At 38.4% G+C, this 23982-nt stretch overlaps 1 protein-coding gene and 1 long non-coding RNA gene across 4 annotated transcripts; one reads left to right on the top strand and one right to left on the bottom strand.

The window, feature by feature from the left end:
* Positions 1 to 1119: 1119 nt before the first annotated feature.
* On the bottom strand, positions 1120 to 22575 carry VPS39 (VPS39 subunit of HOPS complex). 3 transcript variants are annotated; one of them, XM_015864327.3, is made up of 26 exons: positions 22380 to 22575; positions 20978 to 21043; positions 20133 to 20165; positions 19653 to 19717; positions 18782 to 18824; positions 17666 to 17760; positions 16787 to 16885; positions 16272 to 16364; positions 14206 to 14389; positions 13487 to 13607; positions 13009 to 13129; positions 12074 to 12203; positions 11224 to 11366; positions 10653 to 10796; positions 9964 to 10105; positions 9680 to 9766; positions 8525 to 8598; positions 8196 to 8294; positions 7835 to 7952; positions 7267 to 7395; positions 6719 to 6821; positions 6419 to 6464; positions 5784 to 5933; positions 5489 to 5623; positions 4824 to 4915; positions 1120 to 3600 (listed from the first exon to the last, which is right to left on the bottom strand). In XM_015864327.3, the coding sequence occupies exons 1-26, from the start codon at positions 22450 to 22452 to the stop codon at positions 3525 to 3527; spliced, it is 2661 nt and encodes an 886-aa protein (XP_015719813.2). In that variant the 5' UTR covers positions 22453 to 22575; the 3' UTR covers positions 1120 to 3524. The 3 variants fall into 3 exon arrangements, with proteins under 3 accessions (XP_015719813.2, XP_015719815.2, XP_085406444.1); XM_015864329.3 differs by lacking the exon at positions 20133 to 20165; XM_085550318.1 differs by lacking the exons at positions 11224 to 11366; positions 17666 to 17760; positions 18782 to 18824; ... (2 more) ...; positions 20978 to 21043; positions 22380 to 22575 and having other exon boundaries at positions 16787 to 16882.
* A 68-nt stretch (positions 22576 to 22643) lies between these two features.
* On the top strand, positions 22644 to 23892 carry LOC107314756 (uncharacterized). Its single transcript, XR_001555610.3, has 2 exons — positions 22644 to 22769; positions 22941 to 23892. It is a non-coding gene; the product is annotated as an uncharacterized LOC107314756 (long non-coding RNA).
* The last annotated feature ends 90 nt before the right edge of the window (positions 23893 to 23982 follow it).

Consider the following 23982-nt stretch of genomic DNA (forward strand, 5'->3'; position numbering starts at 1 on the left):
AAGTCAGTACTAGTCAGTGAAATCATAGACTTACGGACAAAAAAGCAAACATATACCAGTGCAAAATAACCAGTTATTGCTTTAAACTTTCATGAAGCAATAAATGCTATGGTAAACACACCTGAAAGAGTGCTTTCTTTACATTTCACCTTACCATTACACTGGAAGTCAGGCCTGTTGTGTTTAGTTTGCTAAAAAAGCAGAATCATAAGGACTATTTATGTAATATAGTTCATGACTGTGAATTAAAGGAAAACTGAGGCAACTTGCTTTATTTTGTGAGTGCCCAATTGCATTTAAATCAGGCTTACCCACCCTTTCCTGAAGTTCTCTGCCCTCTTCCAATGAAATCTCAGCACAGGAATCTAACTTTTACAGAATTTCTCTCTCAAGAAACTCTAAAAGCTTTTTAAAACACATATATAAGAACTATTTGATAGTCATAGATCCACACATTAACTGTTTCTGGACAGTTTAATTATACAGAGCCACTGCTGACAGCCACCTTAACCTCCAAAGAACTAGTTTCTTCTGCCCATTCCTATGAAACTAAGAAAACAGACAAGGAAAATGTCATCAAAACATGAAACAAGAAAGACTGTCTCACATATGGTAACTTTATTTTTGGGGGGATTCGTATCGGCATAGTATCAGTAGTACCATTAGCACCATTAGTATCAGTGGTCAAGACAGACATATGTCTACACTTCAGTTAACTTTCTGTCAGCAGGTACGAATAGCATACGCCACTAACTATATTATACAGTACTTAAAATATGCATAAATATTGAAGATGAGCCCTTTGTCAAGGCTCCAAAGGATGCTCTCAGTGTTTTTTGTTGATCGTTCATTCTTTATTTGTTGTTGTTTCCCCCACCCCAGTTCAGCTACCTGTGGAGGAAACACAAGCTTTACCTCAGAGCCAATAATCCCCATTTTTATAAAGGGAAAACAAGCATGTGTGTTCTATCTCCAACACTACAGTAGTCTGACCTGAAAAAGTTAAGCAACTGTGAATCCATGAGCCTTAATATTTCCTGACTTCACCACAGTGTTGTTCAATCACCTTCCCCTTGAAACAGCGCATCACCACTCAAAAAAACCAGAACACATCAATGATTTTAGTATTCTCTAGTAAATACGTATTTAATTGTATAAGGCTTTCAAGAACATTATTCAAAGGATACAAAAGTGATTTTAGTAGGATTCTGAGAACATTCACAAACATACTATAAACTTGTAGATCCGGAGCAGAAGTTGAGAAGCAGTAACAGCTCTGAAGTGATGTGGCCTTATCTGAATTACACATTAAAGCAGAAGTGATGCTGAGAACCCCCGCATTAAATCTGACTTCCAGAAGAAAGCAAAGATTATTAAAATAAACTGAGTAGCCCAGAAAGCTTAACTGCAGAATGACTGAAACACAAACTGGTTCACAATATTTATTACAGTCTATTGCTTTAGACAAACCAGCTGCATGGTTAAGTAAATCCAAGCCACATGGTAAGAACCAACAAAAGGAAAAAATACAGCACAAATCATTTCTTTGTAAAGGCTACGCAACAGAGATGAACAGAGGCACAACCGTAACCATGAAATAAGAGCACAATGAAGTTCCTCAGATGCTAATACCACTCTCCAGGTAGTGGATGATGCAAGTAAATAAAACAGTATTAAATCTAAGATAGGTAAAAATCAGAGCAATATTGTCGTGTTTGTATATAAAGAATACAGGGCCTGATAAATACCCTCCTTTCATTCTCAATGATCTGTAAACACAACTCTCCCAAATTACCTTCCCTCTGTACCTGAACTAGTATATAAAGACCTATACAGAATGTGCAAATTGAATATAAGTACTTTAGACTCTCTTCTTCAAATAGAAGAAATACAAGGTTAAAAACACTAACACCACAGATTCCCTCTTCCCATATTCTACAGAAAGACATTAGTAGCAATACTACCCAAGATATACAAGCACAAAAGTAGCAAAACACTGGACCATGAAACTCATAGGAATGCACAGCATATAAACAATAAATAGAAACATGTGGGAAAGGAATACAGTTACCAAAGGAAAACAGTAACAGTGGTAAATTAAAGTGAATTAGGACTCCTGGCAGCTTACTGCAGGTCTGTTCCTAAAAGACACATCCATACAACAATGGCTTAACTAAACCTACGAGGTTAGCTGAAATTCAGTTACACCTTAGGCAGAAAGGCTTTATTACTCAATCATTAAGATGTAATATCTGATAGTTACATACTGTGAACAATATTATTTAATCATTACAAATCTATAACTATTGCTGCAGTCAATTTGGAGACAAAGATCAAGTCAATTAAGTTATGTGCTACTGCTTCCTTTTCAATACCGCTGCTCACATTTTTTCTGCACCAATCACACATTTCAATATTTCCAGTACCAACTTGCTACAGATTACAGCTTATGGGAAAATAAGTTAAGACAAAAATATTACAGCCTACAAGGAGTATGATACAACCCAGTTTTTGCAGTTTAGACCTCTGGCCCAAGTGTAACCTAAGAACAGTACCAGCCTGCACAGAATACAGTTGTTCCAAAGCAATTGAAAAGGAGAGATGTTGAAATAGTCCAGATTTAACCTCAATGCTGGGAAGTGAAACAGTGACCAAAGAGCTTCCTATACACAACATCTTAAGTGTAGTCAAGAAGTTCAAGCAATAATTGTAGTTTAATCCCTCAAAAAAAGTTGCTTTCCAGGGTGTTCTTTGCTTTTTGTATGAATGCAGATGTGAACTTCTTACAACAGTCTCTAAGCATGACTGGAAGCTAAGAGTGACCAAAGTCAGCCAACAGCGCACAAATGAATTCAATTTACAGATCCCAAAAAGAAAAAGAGCAGCTCTTCAGTGACGTGCTTGCTGTTTGCCTGACTATCCCCCGTGCAAATTCTGTTTATCTGAAAGTCAGGTGATAACACTGAACATCAATAAATGGATTCCTTGGCCAACATTTAAATATTCCCATTACTGTGATGAAAATAAAACTATTTTCTACATCTAGAAATAGGCAGAGAAGCCTTCCTTATGCCATACATCTGGTGATTTACATGCGGTGGTGATACAGCTGCAAAGACTCAAAATACATTTTCTTTTTCGAAGGACTATTTACATACAAGGCCAAATCACAACACTGTTACCCCAAGGAGGACTTCTGCTGTCCAAGCTGCTTGTGAACAGCTTGCAATTGTCTGACAACTCATTTCGCAAGTTGGAGAGCATTACAAAGCTTATGGCTGATCAGTTTTTATTCTTCATCTGAGTACTGAGAGGTTCAACATAGTGTCAGCACTACAATGACAAGGTTAAGTCATTTTCTAGTAAATCAATATCACCATGTAGATACAGTCTGTCCTTAGATACAAATGACTTCTACCCAGTGAGAACCTAGAAACAAGCCTCAATAATCTCAGAAGCATCAACTTTTTAAGTCAGCACTTCTGAACTTCAACGGAGTGTTGGGATTATTGAATAAGGCCAGGTCAGGTGTCCAACGTGTTGACTTCTTTGGAGCAGAAATAATGCACAACTATTGCATTAGGGTACCGGGCAAATGCACTGTGAAAAGATAGAAAACAAAGGTAAATTTTTTGAAACATAGCAAATACAGTTTTCACTGTTGGAACAAGAACATCCAAGTGTCAAATTCAGATAAAGAACTTTTCCTATTGAGATCTCACCCTGAATACTTTATTGATAAAAAAATAAATAAAAATCAGACATTCTATGAAATTCAGGAGTGTCATTAAAAAAAAATCTACTTTCATTTCTATAGGAAATTTTTCTTAGAAGTCACTGGCACCATTTTGAAACTGATTCATGTTTTAAGTTTGTTCTAGTTTTTGGGAGATCACTTGGTAACTTACTGACATGACAGTCCTTCTAAACCTTACTGAAATTTACAGTGTTAGAAAAGCCCTAGAAAGCAAACCAATATTGTGTATGCAAATTTCAATTCTGATATTACAAGCTATACACTAATAATAAACTTGAAAATTAATATATTCAGACTCATATTCATAAATCCCTATATCACTACACTCGTTAATATATTCAAACTCACGCTCATTAAAATGTTTTCAAAAAGAATTATTTTCTGTAATTGTGAATGCTAGGGATATTTTTGGAACAGCTCACATCAACAAGATGAACAGTTAATGATCATGTGGCATTCAACTGGACTTTCAAATAGGAAAAAAAATGCCCATAACATTCTCATTTTATACCAGCCCATCAATACTTACTAGAAATAGCAGAAGAAAAGTTACTGGAATCTTAGTATCAAGTGAAAGAGTTCTACTTTTACATGCTTTAAGACTGCTACACTTCAAAACATACATTGGCCAGGGAATCACAAAGCCATTAGATATAGAGCTATGCTTCTTTGTTTGAGATTCTTTACACTGCTCTCCTTAAACTGCAGCTAAGAAGCAGGTAGTAGGCAGTGTTCTGACAATAATATTCTAAATTCAGTATCAAATACAATTTTCTGCCTTCCAGAATAATGAAATAAGGTATCTTGAGAATTTTAGACAGCATTTTAGTGTTTTGTTGAAAACAAGATTAAAACTCTTGCAATAAACTTCATTGACTTCAATGCTATCCTAGCAACTCTGTTTAATGACTATTTCTAATTCAAACACTCTTCAGATTTCTCCTTCATACTTTGTGTACATAAACACAAACACACACACATAACAAACATACATGTAAACACACATTTTAAGGTTAAATTCACATTTGATTTTGTTTCCCAACCTTTAAAGCACATGATCTCTCACCTGTTGCCTATCTTCTTTTTACATACAGTGCACACCTTCTCCTCTGTAATAATGCACTTTACTTGCTGATGCAAGATCCGTTCCTCCTGAACCTACAGGACAGTAAATAAACTTGCTTAAACAGCAATACCACGCTACAGTTCCTTTCTAGTCTGATAAGAACATTCAATTTTCAATTACAGTTTCGGGCTATATCTATATCAGCAAGTTGTATTGCACAAAATAAGCAGGACTTAGTCTTGTGTAGCAGGCGGTACTGTAGACCCAAGACTGACATCACATGTATTCTAGGACTTTATTTTGAGTTAGTCACAGACTAAAGCATTCCATCCATTAAGAGCAATTCAGCTGACTACTGAAGTGCACTATCCAATTTAGTTTACTTGGAAGAAATCCAGTCCGCACTCTCCAAGATCATTCTGCAACGCATCCCAGAGCACAGGGAGTCCAGAGACTCACAAAGGTTCAACCACCATCCGAATTAAAATGACTGCACTTGCCACCATACCCTGAAAAGGGGACAATCAAACTATCTGGTGCACATTTACTGATTTCAGATGAACTAAGGCACCATCCAGAGGAAACACATCACATATAAGGAACAGCTGATTAAAATATTGAACATCAGCTTTATAACACAATTCTGATTTGCTATGTGTACTTACCCTTAGAAACTCAGCATGGAGAAGATTCTTGAGTACTTGATTGAATCTTTTCTTCTGAGCATTTTCTTCAAGGACTTTCTCTAGGAAGATCCGAATCTCACTAATCTGTGTATTTGCTGGAAGAAGGTTTATTGCCTAAAGCAAAATATATTTAGTTAGGAAAAATTACAACTAATTGAGAGCAAAATAGAATAGAAGTTCGCTCACATTCACACTGTAACATCCTACACACACATCTGCTCCAGTAGGTTCTGCTAACAGTACAAACTTAAGAGTATGTACAAGTCTGTCTTACCTTGGTGGTATCTAGTTTGCTGTGATGTAGCTCCAACACCTGTAGAGCAGCCTGCAGATTGGCTTGAGGCTCCAGCACTTCCATCTTGATTGGCCCCAAGCAATGAACACTAGGTGGGGAGAGATACATCCGGAGCAGAGACAGATAGACCTGTTACACACAAAAGGAAAACTTCTGAAGTCATCGCACTCTCAAAACCAGCAAGAGTACTGGTAAAGTGCTATATTTAATTATTTACTCGCCAGTCAAAATTCTAAGAGACATTCAAGCAGCGTTTTTCTTAAAAATGCAGAGAAAAAAGTGTAAGTGATGTTCAAAGACTTTTAAGACTTACATTCTATACTAAGATTTTTCTATAAAAGTAGTACCTTTTAATCATGCCTCTTTCATTTATCTTCTATAACTCATCTTTACAAAACACCTCTTTGATTTTTACCAGCAACTTTTTCTGTAAATCTAATTGGAACAAGAACACAGTACCTTGTCTAAATTGCATCAGGGACTTATCTATGGAATACACACTCAACTCAAATAATGCAGTAGTGTTCACAAAAGCAAACAATTTTTTAAAAAAAGTGCAAGCTTGCAATTGCTAAATCCCCAGGAAGGAAGTCTGCAAAGATAAAGCTACTTACATCTTTGTTGCCATCTTTGTTTCTGTCATAATGTTTATGGCAGTAGCTAGAAAAGAGAAGAATCAAATGAAATGTACGGACAGATTTGGAACCCAGAAACTCATTCCAGAGAAATTACCATCTAAAAGCTCAGTTGCTGAGGCCACCCATATCAGGTGACCATACATCCAATTCTGATCAATTACACCGGACATGCAGCACTGGTTACTTTGCATTACAGTGCTGAGAAAACAGAGGTTTTGCATATGCCTTCCACTTTCAACCAACTTACAAAACTACCAAAAAAAAAAAAATCCTTACTTTTCAGCCATGTTGGTGTCCTTCAGAATATGAACATAAATAAACAGAGCTTGCTCATGCTTCCCCATACGACCCAAGAGCAGAGCACGTTCTTCAAGAAGACCTAGTGATAGGAACAACGATTGGTCAATAGCTACACTTAAAAAAGACAACGTAAGGTCCACTACTAACCAGATTAACAGAAAAAAGGATAAAATGCAGTTTAAATATAGAATAAATTTACACTGTCTACTGAACAGTAGAGATAGTAATATTTTTTGAATTCTCAGGATATAACTAACTATCAAGGAATTCAAGCTCATTTAAAGGTTCATCTAAATACTTAAGCAATAGGAGATGCCACAGGGTCTTAGGCTAGCATTTAAACAAGTCCTGTAAGAACTGAGAAAACAGTTCTGCCAGCATAAACACAGTGAATACACACACAATGACTTACAACAGATCTAGCCACCTCCTCTGCTTCCAGTTGCTATGATTCTTAAAAAATGATGAAGTTCTATTGTAAAATACATCAACAGTTTAGTTTAGGCTAAAGAAACTGAACTCACCATCAAAGGGAAAGTCACTAATTAGTCGACTAGGTTCATAACAGCTAGACTTCTCCAAAAAAAGAAGTAGTTTTTTCCGGTAATCCCCTAAGTCTCCTCCTTCCTCCCCAGCAGGCACTGGAGATCTATCTGTATGAAAGAAATAACATCAGTTACCATATTACAACTATTTCGTGACAATAGTACAAAGAAGAGGAACAAAATAAAGTCAGGATAAACCACATTCCAATGAAACTGTTACATTTATAAGAGTTGGGTGCACCTGATACATAACTTGAGGTTTCTAAAACACATGGACAATATATGGTTATTCAAAACCCACCTCCACCCTTAAAAGAATAAAGTGAGCGGTAGCCGTCATTTCTTTTAATCATGAGCAAAGTTGTCACTTGGTCACTTAAGACCTCCAAGGTAGCAAGAAACTAAACCTACAAACCCACAATTTCTGTTGTTCCATTCTTCCATCATTTAGGGTATCTTCTTATCAATATGTAGAGGCTTAGAGCAACACATTGTAAAATATGTGTCATGCCAGCTCCCTTGCCTACCAGAAAAGGCTAAAATATACCTGCTGGGAAAGAGCTGAGATATTCTTTCATTAAGGCCTGCACTTTCTCACTGTACAGCTGGATCAGACAGTTGTGAAAGTCTGCACCAGTTTCTTCCCAGACATGAATGATGTGTTCCTGCAAACACAAGTTCAGATTCAGTTGAAGACACTTACTCTGGAAAGTAATTTGCTAAAAGCAAGCAACAATTTTATACTTTACAGTTACTTTTACCAAACTTGACCTCAGGATTTTATTTTCTTTCCACAAGTTACAGCAAAGCTAGCATTCTCTGAGACACTACCACGTACACCTTGAAAACTAAAGACCTATGTATAACATGAACTAAACATAATGCACTAACGCATATTGAGTCCTTACCAGATAAGGAATAGCCAAACTTTTAAAATTCTCAATCAAAAAACTGAGCACTCTGTCTCGTGGCAATGCTTCCACTTCAGGGAGGTCTTCTGTAAAGATCTGTAGAATGAAATTTTATTCACAGAATACTTTAAAAATACAGTGCAGCAACATATTTCCTCTGAGGCAATGAAGTTCAGAGAAACTGATAAGCTGTCCTGATCTGTCTACTGCTAAGCTTTCTGCTACAATGCTGAATGTAGACAATATCAGACACTAAATTGGGTACAATGCTGCTACATACATTCTTACATCATATGCTGCACTAAAAATCACAGTGGCAAACTTACCTTTAGCCCATCTTCGGGGTAATCTCTTAGCACCCAGACAGAATAGGAAAATACCAAGTGCAAATTCTCTGCACCTAGAATACAAGAGATAGCAGTGCTTAGCATTATATTCCTGAAGATCTACCTACTCCAAACACAAGCAGATGTTTTCAGAGATATCCAGTGACAGTAAAATTCTACTTCATTTTCTCCTCTCCAATCAAGCAAATTCACATATTGCAGGCTAAGGACACAATTCAATACTTTGCAAAAATAATTTTTGCTCCTGTTTGAAATCAACACAAAGCAAAAACAGGAATGGTGTCAAAGCCACAGGAAATAACACTATCATTGAATAAACATGTTGTTAACAAGAGCCAGCAAGAGTTCTTGAAAGAAATAATAAATAAAAATATATACAAATATATATGTATGGATACACAGTCTGAAATTATATATCAAAATCTAGCTTTGCCAGTAGTGTAAATGTGAGAGAGATTTATTTCCCCCATAAACTACTTTGGATGGTTGAATTTGATTTACCAGTACTGTGATAAATGAGAGTCATGCATTTAGAATTAGATAATGCGCCACATGGAAAGGGACTATTCTCAACAATAGCAAAACCAAAAAAGATCTGAAGTTTACAACGAATAACCAAGCTAAGCAATTTGCTACTACAATGCTATTGCCAGCAACTAGAACTTTTAGATCATAACCTAGATTAATCTATACACAGGTTATAGTCTAGACTTATACATACACAGAAAACAAAAGCTTCATTTTGGGAAAGACACTACAAAGCCCAGCAACTAGTAGCTAGACCTTCCACCGGAAAGCCTAACCCAGAAGTAAGACTTTCCTTTCACCAGTGATGGCAAACCATTACTGGAATAAAATACAAAGTAACAGTATATTCTTTTACAGTTGAATTTTTGTATTATTATTATTTATTTATTTTTAAAGTCAGAAATAAGGAATGTTTACCAATAAGATTCTCAAGTTCTCAAACAGGACACTCCTGAGCTTTAATTCCTAAAGTCTGCACTACACAAGAAAGCAGTCTGGACAAGCAGATTGTCCTTTAGCTTGGTAGTACCTATGAAGTTTCTGAAAAATAGAATAACTAAAATCTGGACAGAGCAACACTCCCACAGAAACACTGTAAACATTTACCCAAATGCTGCAGATACTGCACTGTCCTCTCATGACCCTTCAAAGGCGAGTTAGCTTTCTTTGACTGATCCACCAGCACCTGTAATGCTTTCAAACAAGCAAAAAGGTTAATTCCTTTACAAGCATGACTGCCATTTTAATTTAAGCCACATTGAGTTTCTTGAAAGCAACAACAACAAAAAAAAAAAGCAGCTTTCCTGTAAACAACGTGCAGGCAATATAGACAAGATTAATAGCACATGCTCCTATCCCTTCCCCTCTCCCCATCCCAGCCTTACACCTACCTTTCTCATGCAGACCTTTCTTCTCATACAATATTATGAGCTCACTGTATTTATGAGCCTTCTTCAGTACATGTTCACTCTCCTCAATGTGGCAATGATTGTTCTCCAAACGTAGCAACGGTGCCACAAGTGCTACATTTGTCTGCAAGCAAAAACAGTGCACTCAAAACATATTTTTAACATGTTCTTCCTAAATTTATAGTACATAAAGTGAGTTGAAACAGAGAAACAGTCCAAGAAGCAACAGCTTAACATCTTAGATCAAGCCTCATCTTCCTTAAGAAGTTCTATTCCACAGTTTTTGGGGAGAAAAGAGCAAAAACACATCACAGCATTCCCCTTCCAAAATAGAGGTCTGCTTTGAAAAGCACTGTTGACAACAAAGATCACATTGCTGCATTTAACAGTAAAGGCAACACAATAAGCAATGGTTAAAATGTCAAAACAAATATGCAAGACAACGTTCATTTCACTGAAGCACCTACAAGTACTTTCTTTCACAAAACTGCCTCCTGATAAATGAGAACTATCTGAGACCAAAGCTACCCACATCATTTCTAGACCAAAAGTGAGACAGTTCTTTTGAGAATTTAACATAGTTCCGTATTCCTCCTCAATTTTTTCATCCTTATATTGCAACAGAATTCAAGTCTTAATAGGAATAACCTCTAAGTCAGGTGAAAACTCACATGGAGGTAGCATTTTAACAGGGTGGTATCAATGATTTGTAACAGCTTCTTTTTGGATTTGATTGTGGGTGTTCCTTCCATGAGGGGTGAGGTACTGGATTGATGGTCAGAATCATTTAGCTTCTTCACCAGCTGACTCCTTTTCTGAAGGACATCGAATGAAAATTTAACATGGAAAAGCCACAAACTTATCAATCCCACCCCCAGAAAATATAACCCACCAAATAAAAAAACCAATTAATTTAGTTTATCAATTGGTTCCTTAAGAATTTTTACTATTTCTAACTATTCAACAGTTAGATAGAGTGCCCTCTGTAACAGTCACCAAACAAAAACAAAAGGTCAAGAGCCCAAGACCTTTTCAGAAAGCTACTGAAAACAAAATAGACTCAAACTCAAATCTGAGTTCAGGAGTAAATTTTACCCAGTTCTCAGAGAAGTCACAAGACATTCTAGTAAGGCTAGTCTAACAGAGCTGGAGTAGATGTACTGCTTCCTGCAGAAATCTGCTCAACTAAATATGCTACAGCTTGAATAACCCTGCTCTAAACAGAGATATAGGAGTACTCACTTGCGTTAGGTAGTCTATCAGAGCTAAATGTGCCTTCTCCAGCTCTGCCCCAGAGAGCCCTGGCAGGGGGTTGGGATACTGTAACTGTTTCCTGTAATCTGTTGGCAGTAGGTCAGGATACAGACCCATCACGTGAGTGGGATCTAAGCAAAAAATAACTAGTATTAATAATCATTGCATATAATGTTGCCAACTCTTTAAACGTAATGTAGCTTTAATATAAAGTTTAGTTTTTAGAAGTAAATACAATGCTAGACATCATCAAGGAAATTTCTAAGTTCAAATGTCAACAATGCAAGAATCTCAGTCTTAAGCACCATTTTACAATGCATACCAGCCTTCAGGCAACCTTCCAATTATCTTAAAACAAACCTGAAGAATATCAGAGACTATTTTAACTTCCAAAACCACCAAAAAGCTTCCTGGCCTCAGCAGCTTAGCCCTTAAAGCAGAAAAAAAGGTTTAGGGTCTTCAGTTCAGTCAGAGGACAAGAATGTAGCAGACCTACAGAAGCTCCTTATTTTCAACTCCAAGCTAAAAGTAGAATGCAGACATCTGCAGAAACCTCCAGCATCTGCATTATATGCCATGCACACTGCAAGAACAGGCTACAGTACAAATATATTCTGCACAAAGGGCAATTCCATGATTTAAATTAACTTCAGTTAGTTTGAGTTGAGCACTATAACCATAAGAGGCTAAACAGTTGCCTAGACTACTTGCTATCCACAAGGAGACTGGACAGCAGAAGACAGTATTATTTTAAAAGGAAACCAAAACATACAGTGATCTGTAATGTTCATTTCACCTCTCCCAAGCCAGGTATGTTAAGGTCAACTTAAGCATTTACCTGTACCAAGTTTGGCAAAAACTTGCATTGACTCATCAAAGCGCTTCTGACAGAAGAGGTTGAAGGCAAAGAGGTTCTTTATGTGGTGAATTTGTTGTCGCTTCTCACTATCTGAATCATCTTTCATTTCCTATGCACAAATTAATAAACATTAAAAAAAAACTGGGCAGCACAAATAAGAAAATCCCTCAGAGAAATAACATGACTAACACCGCAGAATCACAGAATATAGTTTAGAAAGAATACAAATCCAAAAGCCTGCTATGTTCAAAAAAGGATAATCTACTCAAGTGAACACCTTCAATGCTAATTCTTACATGCTATGTTAATTGCAACACCGAGATAACCTGGAAGGTTTGAAAGCCACCTTTGGTTAACTATACAGCAGAAAATACGTTTTCATTCATTTGCTTTTTCCTTTATTTTTTTTCCCCAAGTTCACAATCATAAATGCAATTTATTTTAGCGTAACTCTGAGGAAGTTTTCAGAAATGAAAAAATCCTAAAACTGTATAAGCAATGAAATTAAATACACTGCTTCATTATCTCTAAGTAAGGATTATGTAACATGTGGGGCTCTTACAATAATTCCTGGTCATTGATATAAACAAAACACACAAAGCTAAGCAAAACTGTTTACAGTCAGCCTAAAGGCTTTAAACTGACTAAGTCTGCAAGAAAGTTAACTAATTAAACATCTAAGAGATGTAACTCATATGCAAAATGACACTGAAAAATCTAAAGCAACTACATCAACATGGAGAACTGGCAGCATAACCCTGAAACTTATATCAAAAGAGACTATAATTTGAGAGTTTGTGCAAAGCAGCTATTAGGGAGGTCAAGCTTTTCAACCTAGCTGCAGTCAAACATCCTTCTGCACAATTCTGTACAAGAAAATTCCACTGCAAACCCAAAGGATTTGGAGTACTTACTGCCAACTGCAAAGCCAACTCAAACTGCTTATCCTGCAGAAGCTGCTGGATCTGCGTGGCTATGGACACAGGGATGAGTCGCCAAACAAAGTGATTACTAGCCACATATATGATATTTGTCCTGCAAAGAAACCAAAAACTTCAGATACCACGTCCTAATACTGAAAAAAAGAAACACTCTACCAGAAACAGTCCTGGCTAACTTATGCATTTATGAATCAGATACAAAGGCAAATTAAGCAATATTGCAAAGCAGGAACAAGCAGAAACATCTCCAGTGATCAGGAATTCCCAAAGATGCACTATTCTTATAATTTACTCCTCAGCACACTACATCCACTTCTCCATTCATAAACAGCAACAAACTGTTTCAATCCTGCTACTTAAGCCAGGAGAGTATGAAGAGCTCTTCTCCTAGTTTTTCCAGCATGCTACCACACAAACAGCTCAACAAAAGCAGTCATGTTCTACTCAGTACCCTCCAGAGGTGATGAAGCGTGGTCTCTGCAGCTCAATACTCTGTACCAGCAGTCGGGGTTCAAACGTGCGGATCTCCACATACCTTGGCAGAACAGCAATGATGTAGGGAGGCTGATGTTCTATTTGAGAAACAGGTGAAAATATAAGTTAATTGTTCTCTCTTGACTTAATGTCAAGAAAGAACAATTTTCCTTGAAGTGTGTTTAGAGGTGTTCAAGGAATGACTGGACGTTGTGTTGAGGGATATGATTTAGTGGGAGCTATTGGTAATAGGTGAATGGTTGGACTGGATGATCTTTTAGGTCTTTTCCAACCTTGGTGATTCTATGATTCAATGATTTGTTTTCTTATTAGTAACAGAAATCAGTGCCCAATGCTGACAGCTAACAGACTACAAGGCTTTTTGTCCGTCACTTAATATACAGAATTCCTGCAGCACTCAAGTGCCCACAAAAACTGCATTGCCTTCCACTTCAAATTTTCTTCCTTTAGAGAAACAGGCATGTTACTTGAAGAAAAAAGGCTGGGTGTAACGATGAGAAAGAAACAAACAAACACGCTGGACTCACTGCACTTGGAAAATGCAACTAAGAACACTCTAGAAGCTAGCTGTCACACTTCTAATCCAGCTAGCTTTTTTAAACACTGTGAAAGTAGCAATTTTATCATTTACAAAGGAGCAAAGAAGCAAACAAAACAATTACTGCTAATTCTCACCCATGGCTATTGGAATATCTGTCCAATTCAGTGCACATTTCTGGGTACAGACCCCTTCTTCATTGAGGACAACCGTTAGATCATCTTGACCAACTGCAACTTTTCCATCTGCTAGAGGTGCAACCAATGGTTCCAGTTGCTTCCCTGTTGGAAACAGTTCTTTGATGGATCCTTTTCCATCCACCTAGAAAAACAAAGAAAATAAAAGACCTACTGTTCAAAGCAACAATTCAAAGATGCAGGAGAAAGTATGTGAAAGCAAAAACACACTAAACACTGCCCAGTAGAGGGATTCTCAACTCAGATTAATCACAGTTAGGACAAGTGTAAATTTAAACTGCAGCAAGAACTTTCTGCATATTAACCTTTATTAAGATTATACTCATTTGGAAAGAAAGAATTAATAGTCTTGTGTCTGAAGCAACATATTCCTGTTACCATGATGTAACATAATGGAACTTGCAGCAATGACAGCAGAATAGCAAGGTCCCAGGCTGCAGCTAGTGGGGGGTTTGCTCAAATACAACAGACATGGGCACAGAAATAAAGGAAAGAAGTTGCTCATCTTCAAAAGGCCTCAGGTATGTATGATACCCTTGTCTCCACTGCCAGCCCTTAAATGAGGTCTGGGAAGGGGTGTATCCTGGTTCCATCCCTTCTGCTCACTCAGGCACACTGCATACGCACGAGCTCCCCTAGGCTGGCCCTGCCTTCCTACCTAAACCACTGGTTCAAGCTGTGACTTAGCATTTCTGCTACACATGATAGCAGCTGAGTATATATATCACACAGACACATAAAATGCATAGCACAGCAGCAACATCAGCAAAATTGCCTGATTAGCTCTTGGTGTAACTGCAGGATTTCAGTTAGGTCAAAATTTTAACATGGTTTTATTCTAGCACAAGTAAGCACTGTAACATTAGAAATAAACTAGAAGAAGTGAAGCAAACTTCCCAGTCTTAACCACTCCCTGCCTTAACCACTCACTGCTGTGGCCACAGATAATCTAGGTAACTGAACTCAAATACATTCTCCAACAAAATAAACAAATTTAAAAAACAAAATGAAAGTGATGTTTCATGAGTTGACCTAATGACATACTCTTGTCAAAACAGACAAGCTTATTCTCTTAACTCCGGCTACATTTTCCTGCTGCTTCCCTTGTGTTACAGTCCAAGAATCCCAACAAATCATCATCCAACCAGCAGAGAACAATTCCTTAAAAACATCTTATATGTATATTCAGTGAAATCAAGCTGCTCAGCAACAGGTTGGACAAATACCAGAGCCAACACAAAGATTATAACAAATCTCAACTCTGATTCCTTGAGCAGACATAGAAAGACTTGTACCACTATAACAGTGGGGAATCAATGAGGACACAGAAAAGGACTGCTTCCACCAGCAGCATCAGCCTGAACTGGCTGTAAAGTTACCATGCAATTTTCCTGCCAACTACAGAATAGAGTTGCCATTCAGTAAATAGATGTATGCATATGAGGTACACCTCACCTTCATCTCATTTTCCTGTATTATCAGCAGAAGCCAATTTTAAAGGGGGAAAAGAGAATCAAGTATTGCTGTCAAATTAAGTATAAGCAGAAACTGTAATAGTAAACGAATGGCAGTAAGTTTAGAGACTTTCAAACAGGAATTACTACCATTCAGCAAGAGAACAGCAACAACAACAAAAAAAAGCACTAGGTTGCTCTTTCTCCCAAATCAGAACACTCTCTTGGTCTTTCTATCAATTTGGAACAAAGTTATTTCTGAGAAATACTACATAAAATGCAAGCTGAGTTTACAAACTCTGCTGCCCAACATAAGCTTCTGTGTTATCTTTTTCCTACAATACCTTCGTATGCTAGTTCCAAAAGTGATAAAGAGAAGTTCTCTTCCTGGCAAAACCTTGGCTTAAAGGGATACAATTAAACACATAAAACAAGAACACCAAACACTGTTTTTCTTTCTTTGTCAGCTCAAGTTGTAAACACAGGAGCATTCTACAGTCCCTACTGGTATTCATTTCTCCTTAAACACTGAATTTCAAAGTCTGTTCTTACCCGTATCAAGTAATAGTCTCTCTTGAAACCTACACAGATGGAGTTTTCACACCAGGCCATAGATTTGGGTACATCGGGTACACTGAAGTCACCCTGAGGAAAAAAGTCAAAGTGACTGTTACAAGAGAAAAATCAAAATAGGAGTCTAACAGGAAGCACTATTGTTATCAAGCTCCCTTGCACACACATCTGACTTCTGCTGGTCAAAGAAAAGCAATGTTCAACTAAAAGGCCAGATTCATGCACAGACAACATATAACAACAGGAATATTAAAATATAGAATACAGCTTTTCATTTAATTCATGAAACTGTACTAATGCCACCGATTTTAGTTTAAAACCTGTATTTGCACATTCATGTGCTGCTGCTTTGTTAAATCACTAGAAAAACCAACAGAAATCTGGATATTTTAAATACCCGAAAAGTCAGCATAGACTCTAGTGGGGTCTGTGTGAAAAAACAGTAAACAGAGTTCCTACAGAGGCAGACTAGGCTATTGAAACAGTCAACTCACTTGTAGTTCATGGAACTCTCTGTCCTTCCAAAAATAAAGTTGTAGCTTCTTCCGCACTGCCACACACATCCTCAGCACCTCTTCTCCATTATCTGACTGCTGTAAAAAGACAGGCCTAAACTCATCAATACTAACAGACAAAGAAGATAATACAAGGTCAAAAGAAACTTCAGCCCGAAGCAGAGCTGTCAGCTCAAGAGTAGCTTTGTTCATTCAGGTCAGAATGGGAGTCTCTAAACACAAAAGCAGAGTAGGTAAATGGGGTAGCTGAAAATGAACTTTGGTTAGATGGCAGCAATTGTGACACCAGGAAATACAAAAAAATAGAGTGCTGAATATTATAGACATACACAGAAATAGAAGATAAGTAGAGAGCTGTCAATATGTCAACATGACATATGACACCAGGAAGCACTCAATACTTATTAGAAAATACTGAATATTAAACTTCCCACAGGACAAAAAGTACAGACAATGAGCACTAAGCCATCTCTTCTGGTTACAGACCAGATTTCTGAACAATGTGAGTAGGGTGAGAAACTCAGATACAAAGGAATCAATAAAGCACAACACACTAACAGAGGATTGCTACGTCTCATGGAACCATTTTATGGCCCCGATCTACCATAACTATCATGAGACTCCTTGAACCAATGCAGCTTAGCAGAAATACAAATATAATGCAACAAGCAATGGAAATGCTTAGTGAAACAATGCAGAAAGAAAAGTCACCCTCATAGTTACCACAGCAGTGCCTTGAAGTTAAAAGCCACAATCAAAACAGCCACATGGGAACATATAACAAACAAGCACAAAATTAATGAACCAAGTCTACACAGCAAGATTAAAAAGTTTGTGCCACTGTGTTCCTCATCTTACCTGAAGGTCACAAGTGAAGAGAGATGCGCCTTTTGCCTTGGAAACTGTAGTTATTTGTTGAAACGTTAACAGGTCATGGACATAAATGTTATTTTCTGTTTGAAACAAAATTCCAGTTATTTTTCAGTGCTTAAACACACTGAGCTCACCACTAATTCAAACAAACTATTGCAGCTTATGGCTACATATAAGAAAAACTAGTTAGAGAAAGACTGCAAGAAAGGAAAAGGAAATTTTTCAGTTTTTGGGAAAAGAAAGTGCTCAGGCACAGAAATACAAGAGTATGTGTTCAGAAGAGAAGGCTAACCCCAACTCTGGTTAAAAACACATGAAGGAACTGAGAATAGGTGCTAATCACGCAGAGGAAGTAGGAGTGAAAGAGACAGCAAACAGGCTAGACCAGTGCAAGCTCATGATGGATGAGCAAAGACCACTGTGAACTGGCTCCTGATATTAGTGAGAAGTGAACAGTTTCAAGCAGTGGGTGCTGCAGTCAAGTTTTTGTACGCACGAGGACGAAGGCAGCTGAAATCTACGCATGCTGGAGTCGGGAGAGCCGGGACTTGGAGATCATAGATAAAGGAATAGCAACATAAGCAAAAACAGACAAAGGAAGATCATAAGGTTAAACGGAAGCCTGAAACAAGCAAATTCAGGTCTTCCATGAGAGGGTAAAAGATTGCCATTTGCACATAAGCTGCATTTGATGCCATATAGCAATGGTAAGTTTCATGCATCAAGCAGGTTTGTACAACAGAAATTTCAGACTATGGTACAGTCTGCATACATATGTATAATATGTATGTATTCATGTGAATGCACATAGGCTTTATATATAAATTGTATATGTATACACACACACTTTAGTATACATGCACATTTTTTCCATCTTTAGTGATGAAACTTGTTCGTTCCTCAAGTTGGCTTACAACAAGCAAAGCCGCTACCCACTCCAAGCTGCATAATGCTTACTTCACAAGGTGAAAAAGCCTAAATTCTAGAAGACAACTTTCCAACAACTCAAGTTCTATGCACATGCGGAAGCCATACCACAGGCAGGGCAAGTAACTGCACCAGGAAGAGTTTGTTAAGTATTAAAATAGTGTCCTTACTTACCTAACAGACTGACCAGAATTTTAAATTGAGAAACAACATGAATCTGAAAGAAACAATTCTATCAGTGATTTCATCCATGAACAAAGCCTCTGAATTAAACTTGATTATAGACAGACTAAGAAAAAGCATTTAGCTTAATCTCAAAATAATAAAAACAGCAAGGCAGCTACCTATGCACAGTCTTCCTGACAGATATTGCAGCTGGTTTCACTTACACCCATGTGTTTTTCACGCAGTTGTTACAGTTAAGCTTGTATAGTTAGATCATGGTTGGACCTGATGATCTTTAAGGTTTTCTCCAACCTGAGCAATTCTATGATTCTAGTACAAGTGCACCTCTAAGCAACGTGGACAAGTGATACTAAAAGAGGGAGTTTAATCTTTTTGAGACAGATGCTTTCCTGAGCATCAACATAAAGTTCTTCCCTCCGCTAAAAAAATATCACAGCCATAAGATTAACGGTAGATTATCAGTTATTTTCATTCTAAATGCCAGGTAATATGAATTATATTCACATTGCTATAGCATTTTATCAAGAGGCAAACCATATCATCAGTTTGCTGACATATTATCATTGCGTTTATAAATATTTTGTCAGAGTAGCTGAGTATTTACTGCAAATAACAGCACTTCCATAAACGTCAGAAATAAGCCCGTGCATCCCAATGCTTAGCTTTCTGCTTCAGCAAACACACCAAACTCATTGCTGTTATGGGAAAACAGTGAGCAAGAGCACCTGGCTGTGCTGCCTCTTATAGACTCAGGGAGATTTTTAAAGCTTAGCAGATTCAAGAAGTACTTGTAAGATTGTGCTGCTTGTCTGAGCACAAAGGTTATGATTCCCCTTGCCAAGAAAATGTTATTTCCTACCTGCTGGATCTTCTTTGAGAAGTTCTTGTTGGATTTCTCTAGTGTCACTTCAAATCTATTGCAACCTACCAAAAAGATTTGAGACAGCAAATGAACTGAAGTTGCCTTTAAGTTTATGGCTGAATAGATCTTACACTAAATAGACCACAAAGAACTATAAAAGCAAAATCAGATGCTTAACACTGGATGCACCAGAAGGTCTCGTACATCGTCAGGTGATAAATAACACTATTCATACTTGTCTGAGAACTTCAGCAGTAATTATATATATATATATATTTTTTTTACCTTGCTGGGATTTTAGATATCAAGATTTAAGCATTTTGAAACCCAAAGATACAATGATATCCATAAAGAAATTATCTACACAAATCAAGTATCAAAAATTTAAACTGCTAAGGAACACATCACTGCAAAGCAGACATGGAATAAACACTACACCACAAGGGTTTAAAAGGAGTTTTAGTGATAAAGACTTACAGACACTTTCTGATGACATAACCTCTCCTGGCACTGATGCAAAAAAGGGGGAGAAATTTACCAGGTGAGATAAGACACTAGCAACTCAAGATTAGCATGTTCCAATTGGAACAGACTTCCTATAAGTTTCAGAAAAGCAAGCTGAATTCAGTCTCATACAGATACAAACAAGTATCTTTCCAAGAGATGATCCTGGACAGAAATGTCTGGATATTTTTATTATCCTTTGCTGTCCCATGCTATTCTGCATTATTTCATTACCAGCTACTATGCAGAAACCCAAAATATAAATCTATCCAGTGAAAATCAATTCAGTTTCAAACAGAATGGCTTTATGGATTCTCCAGAATAGACTATGAGCAATTATAACTAAGAGACAGAGAGAAAAGTAGAAACATGACAGAAATAGTAAAAGTTCCTTCTCTCCCAACCCCTGATGTTGATAAGCCCACTGAATAAACTTGCTCTTTCATTCATCTACTAATCCAACCTTGCATTAACAGATGACAAACAAACCTGCAGCAATGAGCACACTGTGCTGCTTTTGTGCATGTCTATGCACAGCAAGTACTACATTCAGAGAAGTTACACTTTCTGCTAAAGAAAGATCTGGCAACCTTATATAAAGCACACAAACACATACAACAGGCTGATATTACTAGCTAACCTTCTTAAATACTTGATAAACAGCATGTACAGTTCTATTAAAGAGCTCACACATTCTTTAAACTCCAAGTAGGAAAAAATCATAAATTGAACATATTTTGTTAACATCACAACATCTGACATGAAAGAAATAAAAACAACATAATCAACTACTTGTGTCATTCTTACAATCAACTTACCTATGTCCTTCTTGATCCTGTAGAGAAGAAGATGCCCTTGTTTGGTACCAACAAGGAGCCATTCCTCTAAAAGGAGTAGGGAGAAAATAATCAGTACTGGCAAAGACTGTTCTTCCCAGCTAAGCAGCATTTATCCTAACGCCTAGAAGCTTGGTTCAAAAGCCAAAGAGGACTTCATACGGCAACCATAGGCATGTCCTCCCTGCAGTGTCCAAGTGCTAGACTGCAGCATTTGTTACCAGACGATGGCCAAAAACCAAACAGTAAAACAAAAGCTATGGTCAAGACATCAAACCCTGCTTACTTGTACAACAGCAGATAAACAAGCACTTGCATCTTTTTCAATCAACACAGTCAATAAGCTATCATTCAGGCATCACTATCTCCAAGGAAGGAACACTTCTACATAACAAGGGGAAAAAAATTGAAAAGGAGAAGTTCTATGCTTTAAATAGTCATGCTTCTTATAAGGACTTTCCAAAATTGTCAGCTGTGCCTGAACCAACGTGGCGTTCTTGCTTAAATGGCATTTTAAGTGCTTGGACAACTAGCAGTCACTTAAGATTTTTAAAAGAGAAACTTTTTATATATGAACTCTGCAGCTAAGATTCATACTGTTCCAAATTACTGCACTTAGAGCAATCAAACGGCGTAATATCTTTACCAGGTCACACAATCTGACTGAAATCTTCCTCTTTGCTGAGGACCACATAGGAAAAGCATACACATGCATGTTTCTTTCTACTCCTAGCACTTCCTCGCTACTTAAGTTAGTTGTATTTATATTTGTTCTTGCTTTCCTGCAAACCCTTCCTTCCACTGCTTGACTTTACCCAACCATTCCATCAGAGGCCAGTGGATTTAAGCTCCCTTATACCCTGGCAAAGTAGACACTTTCATAGTGATAAAGATTAAAATCTCAACAAAGAAACAGACAATCTTCACATCTCCTTTGCTATATAATTCTACTGTAAACAAATCATTGCCTAAATACAGCGCTAATTCAAAGGTTATGTTAAACAGATTTAAAGGGCCACAATTCCACAGCATCTGAAGGGGTCTTAATACCAGCTTTGTCCCACAGCAGCCACAGCAGCCTTCCCAATGCACCCGATCAGGCTTTGCAACCCCCTCGCCATGCAGACCGAAAAATACCGCCTATGCACTTATATAATGCAAGCAAGCAGGCTCTAACGTTAAAACTAGAATGCCTCGCTGGCGTTCAGGATAGGAAGCAGCCAGCACTCAGGGAACAGCTCTCAGCGCCGAAGCGGCCGCGCACCAGGCCTGCACCGCAGACACCCCGCACCCAGCGGCACCGAGAGCCGCCGACGAGGACGAAAGAGGAAGAGGGGCTGCCCAGCAAGGCGGTATAGGCACGGCGGCATCCCCAGCAGCTCACCCCAGGCCGCCAGGCAGTCGATCTGCAGCGGCAGCTTCTCCAGGATCGGCACGTGCTCGAAGGCGTCGTGCATGGCGGCGGCTCCGCCGGGCAGGGGCGGCAGCAGCAGCCGCCAGCCGGGAGCTGAGCGGGTACAGACCCCGCACCGCAGAAATAACAGCCACCCCACCGGCCCGCACCCCCCACCCTTCCCGGCAGCCCTCGCCGCCGCTTCCGTGCCGAATCCCCGCCCTCCTGCCCGCCCCGGCCTGGGCGGGCCCGGCCACAGCGGCAAGGAGGGCCCGAGGGCGGGAGGAGGCGGTGCGGCAGGAGCTGCGTCAGGCCCGTGGGTCTCCACGCCCCTCGGGGGCTGAGCTGCGTGCGGCCGGTAAAGGAGGCTGAGGAGAACAAGTAAATTGTGGCTTCTCAATAAAACGCTCATAGCAGATGCGTCTGGTTCGCTAACACGAAACTGGAAAGGCAAAAATTAAGGAACCCGAGGAAACCAGCTAAGAACGGAGAAGTATCTCCTGCGAGTAACTGTTTTCAGAGGTTCTAATTTATTTATTTTTTTCCCTCCAGGATGATGACATCTGCAAAACGATGCTTAGTTCCTGTTACAAGACTGATACGTTCCTTCAGGATGAACTGAATCAACGAAATTCGGCATTTATGAGTAAATCTTTGCTTGTTTTCACATCCCTTCCTGAAGAGGAGGCAGCTGTATTTACACTGCTGTAATGTCCATCACCCCTAGCCAAGGAGCTGAACGATCTAAACCCAGCGAGAAACATGCACAGTGCTGAGTTCTCCGAGCTTCTTTGCTGAGACTGCTGTGGGAGATGGGGACTGAAGATGCTTTGTGCTGGAAGACTGAAGCATGGGAATGGAAGAATAAGTGAGGTCTCTTACAGCAAGGCACTCTTACATCTGTCCAGCTGCTCTCCTGCCCAGGGATGAAACATGAAGTGTGAAAGCATGTGAAGTTGAACCCTCTTTGCAAAGGGCAACGTGTCAGGTCTCCTTGTTCTAACTAAGATTACTACAACAGCAAGAGGAATGTAGCACCGTGTGGTGAAAGATGAGTTTCAATAATAAAAGGTACTAATAACTTAACATGCAAATGGCTGTAATCCATCTCTACCAAAGTGCACACTATGTGCGAGGCATTGGCCTTTTCAGACATTAAAAGAAAGATGTACTTTTTTTTCCAGTACACAATGCCATATAAAGGAAACAGAACTATTAAAAACAAAAAAAAAGCCCATAAAGACACCCTTGTGCCTGTAGTCTAACACAAACATGCCCTGTCTTACCCAGGGTCTTATGATCCTCATTCACATTATATGGCTGTTAAGCTGTTAAATTTCTTTTAACCCATTGTAAATATAATGCCACTAAGTGTTATGCAAGGGAGCTTTGTGAAGATGTTAATAGCACTTGTTCACTCGTGAGAGAGAAAAGTAGAAGGAAACCAGGCAAGCCTTTCTACTCTTTGCCTAGCTTTTATTAAATTGTATGTACAAACTTCTTTTGTGCTTCCAATAGAGAACATATTTCCTTATTTGTCTCAAAAACAAAAAAAAAAAAAGTCCACCCCAAAACAACAGGACTTGGAAAAAAA

The sequence above is a fragment of the Coturnix japonica genome, chromosome 5 (assembly GCF_054131305.1).
Source record: "Coturnix japonica strain WE chromosome 5, WE-NBRP24, whole genome shotgun sequence".
Taxonomy (NCBI): domain Eukaryota; kingdom Metazoa; phylum Chordata; class Aves; order Galliformes; family Phasianidae; genus Coturnix; species Coturnix japonica.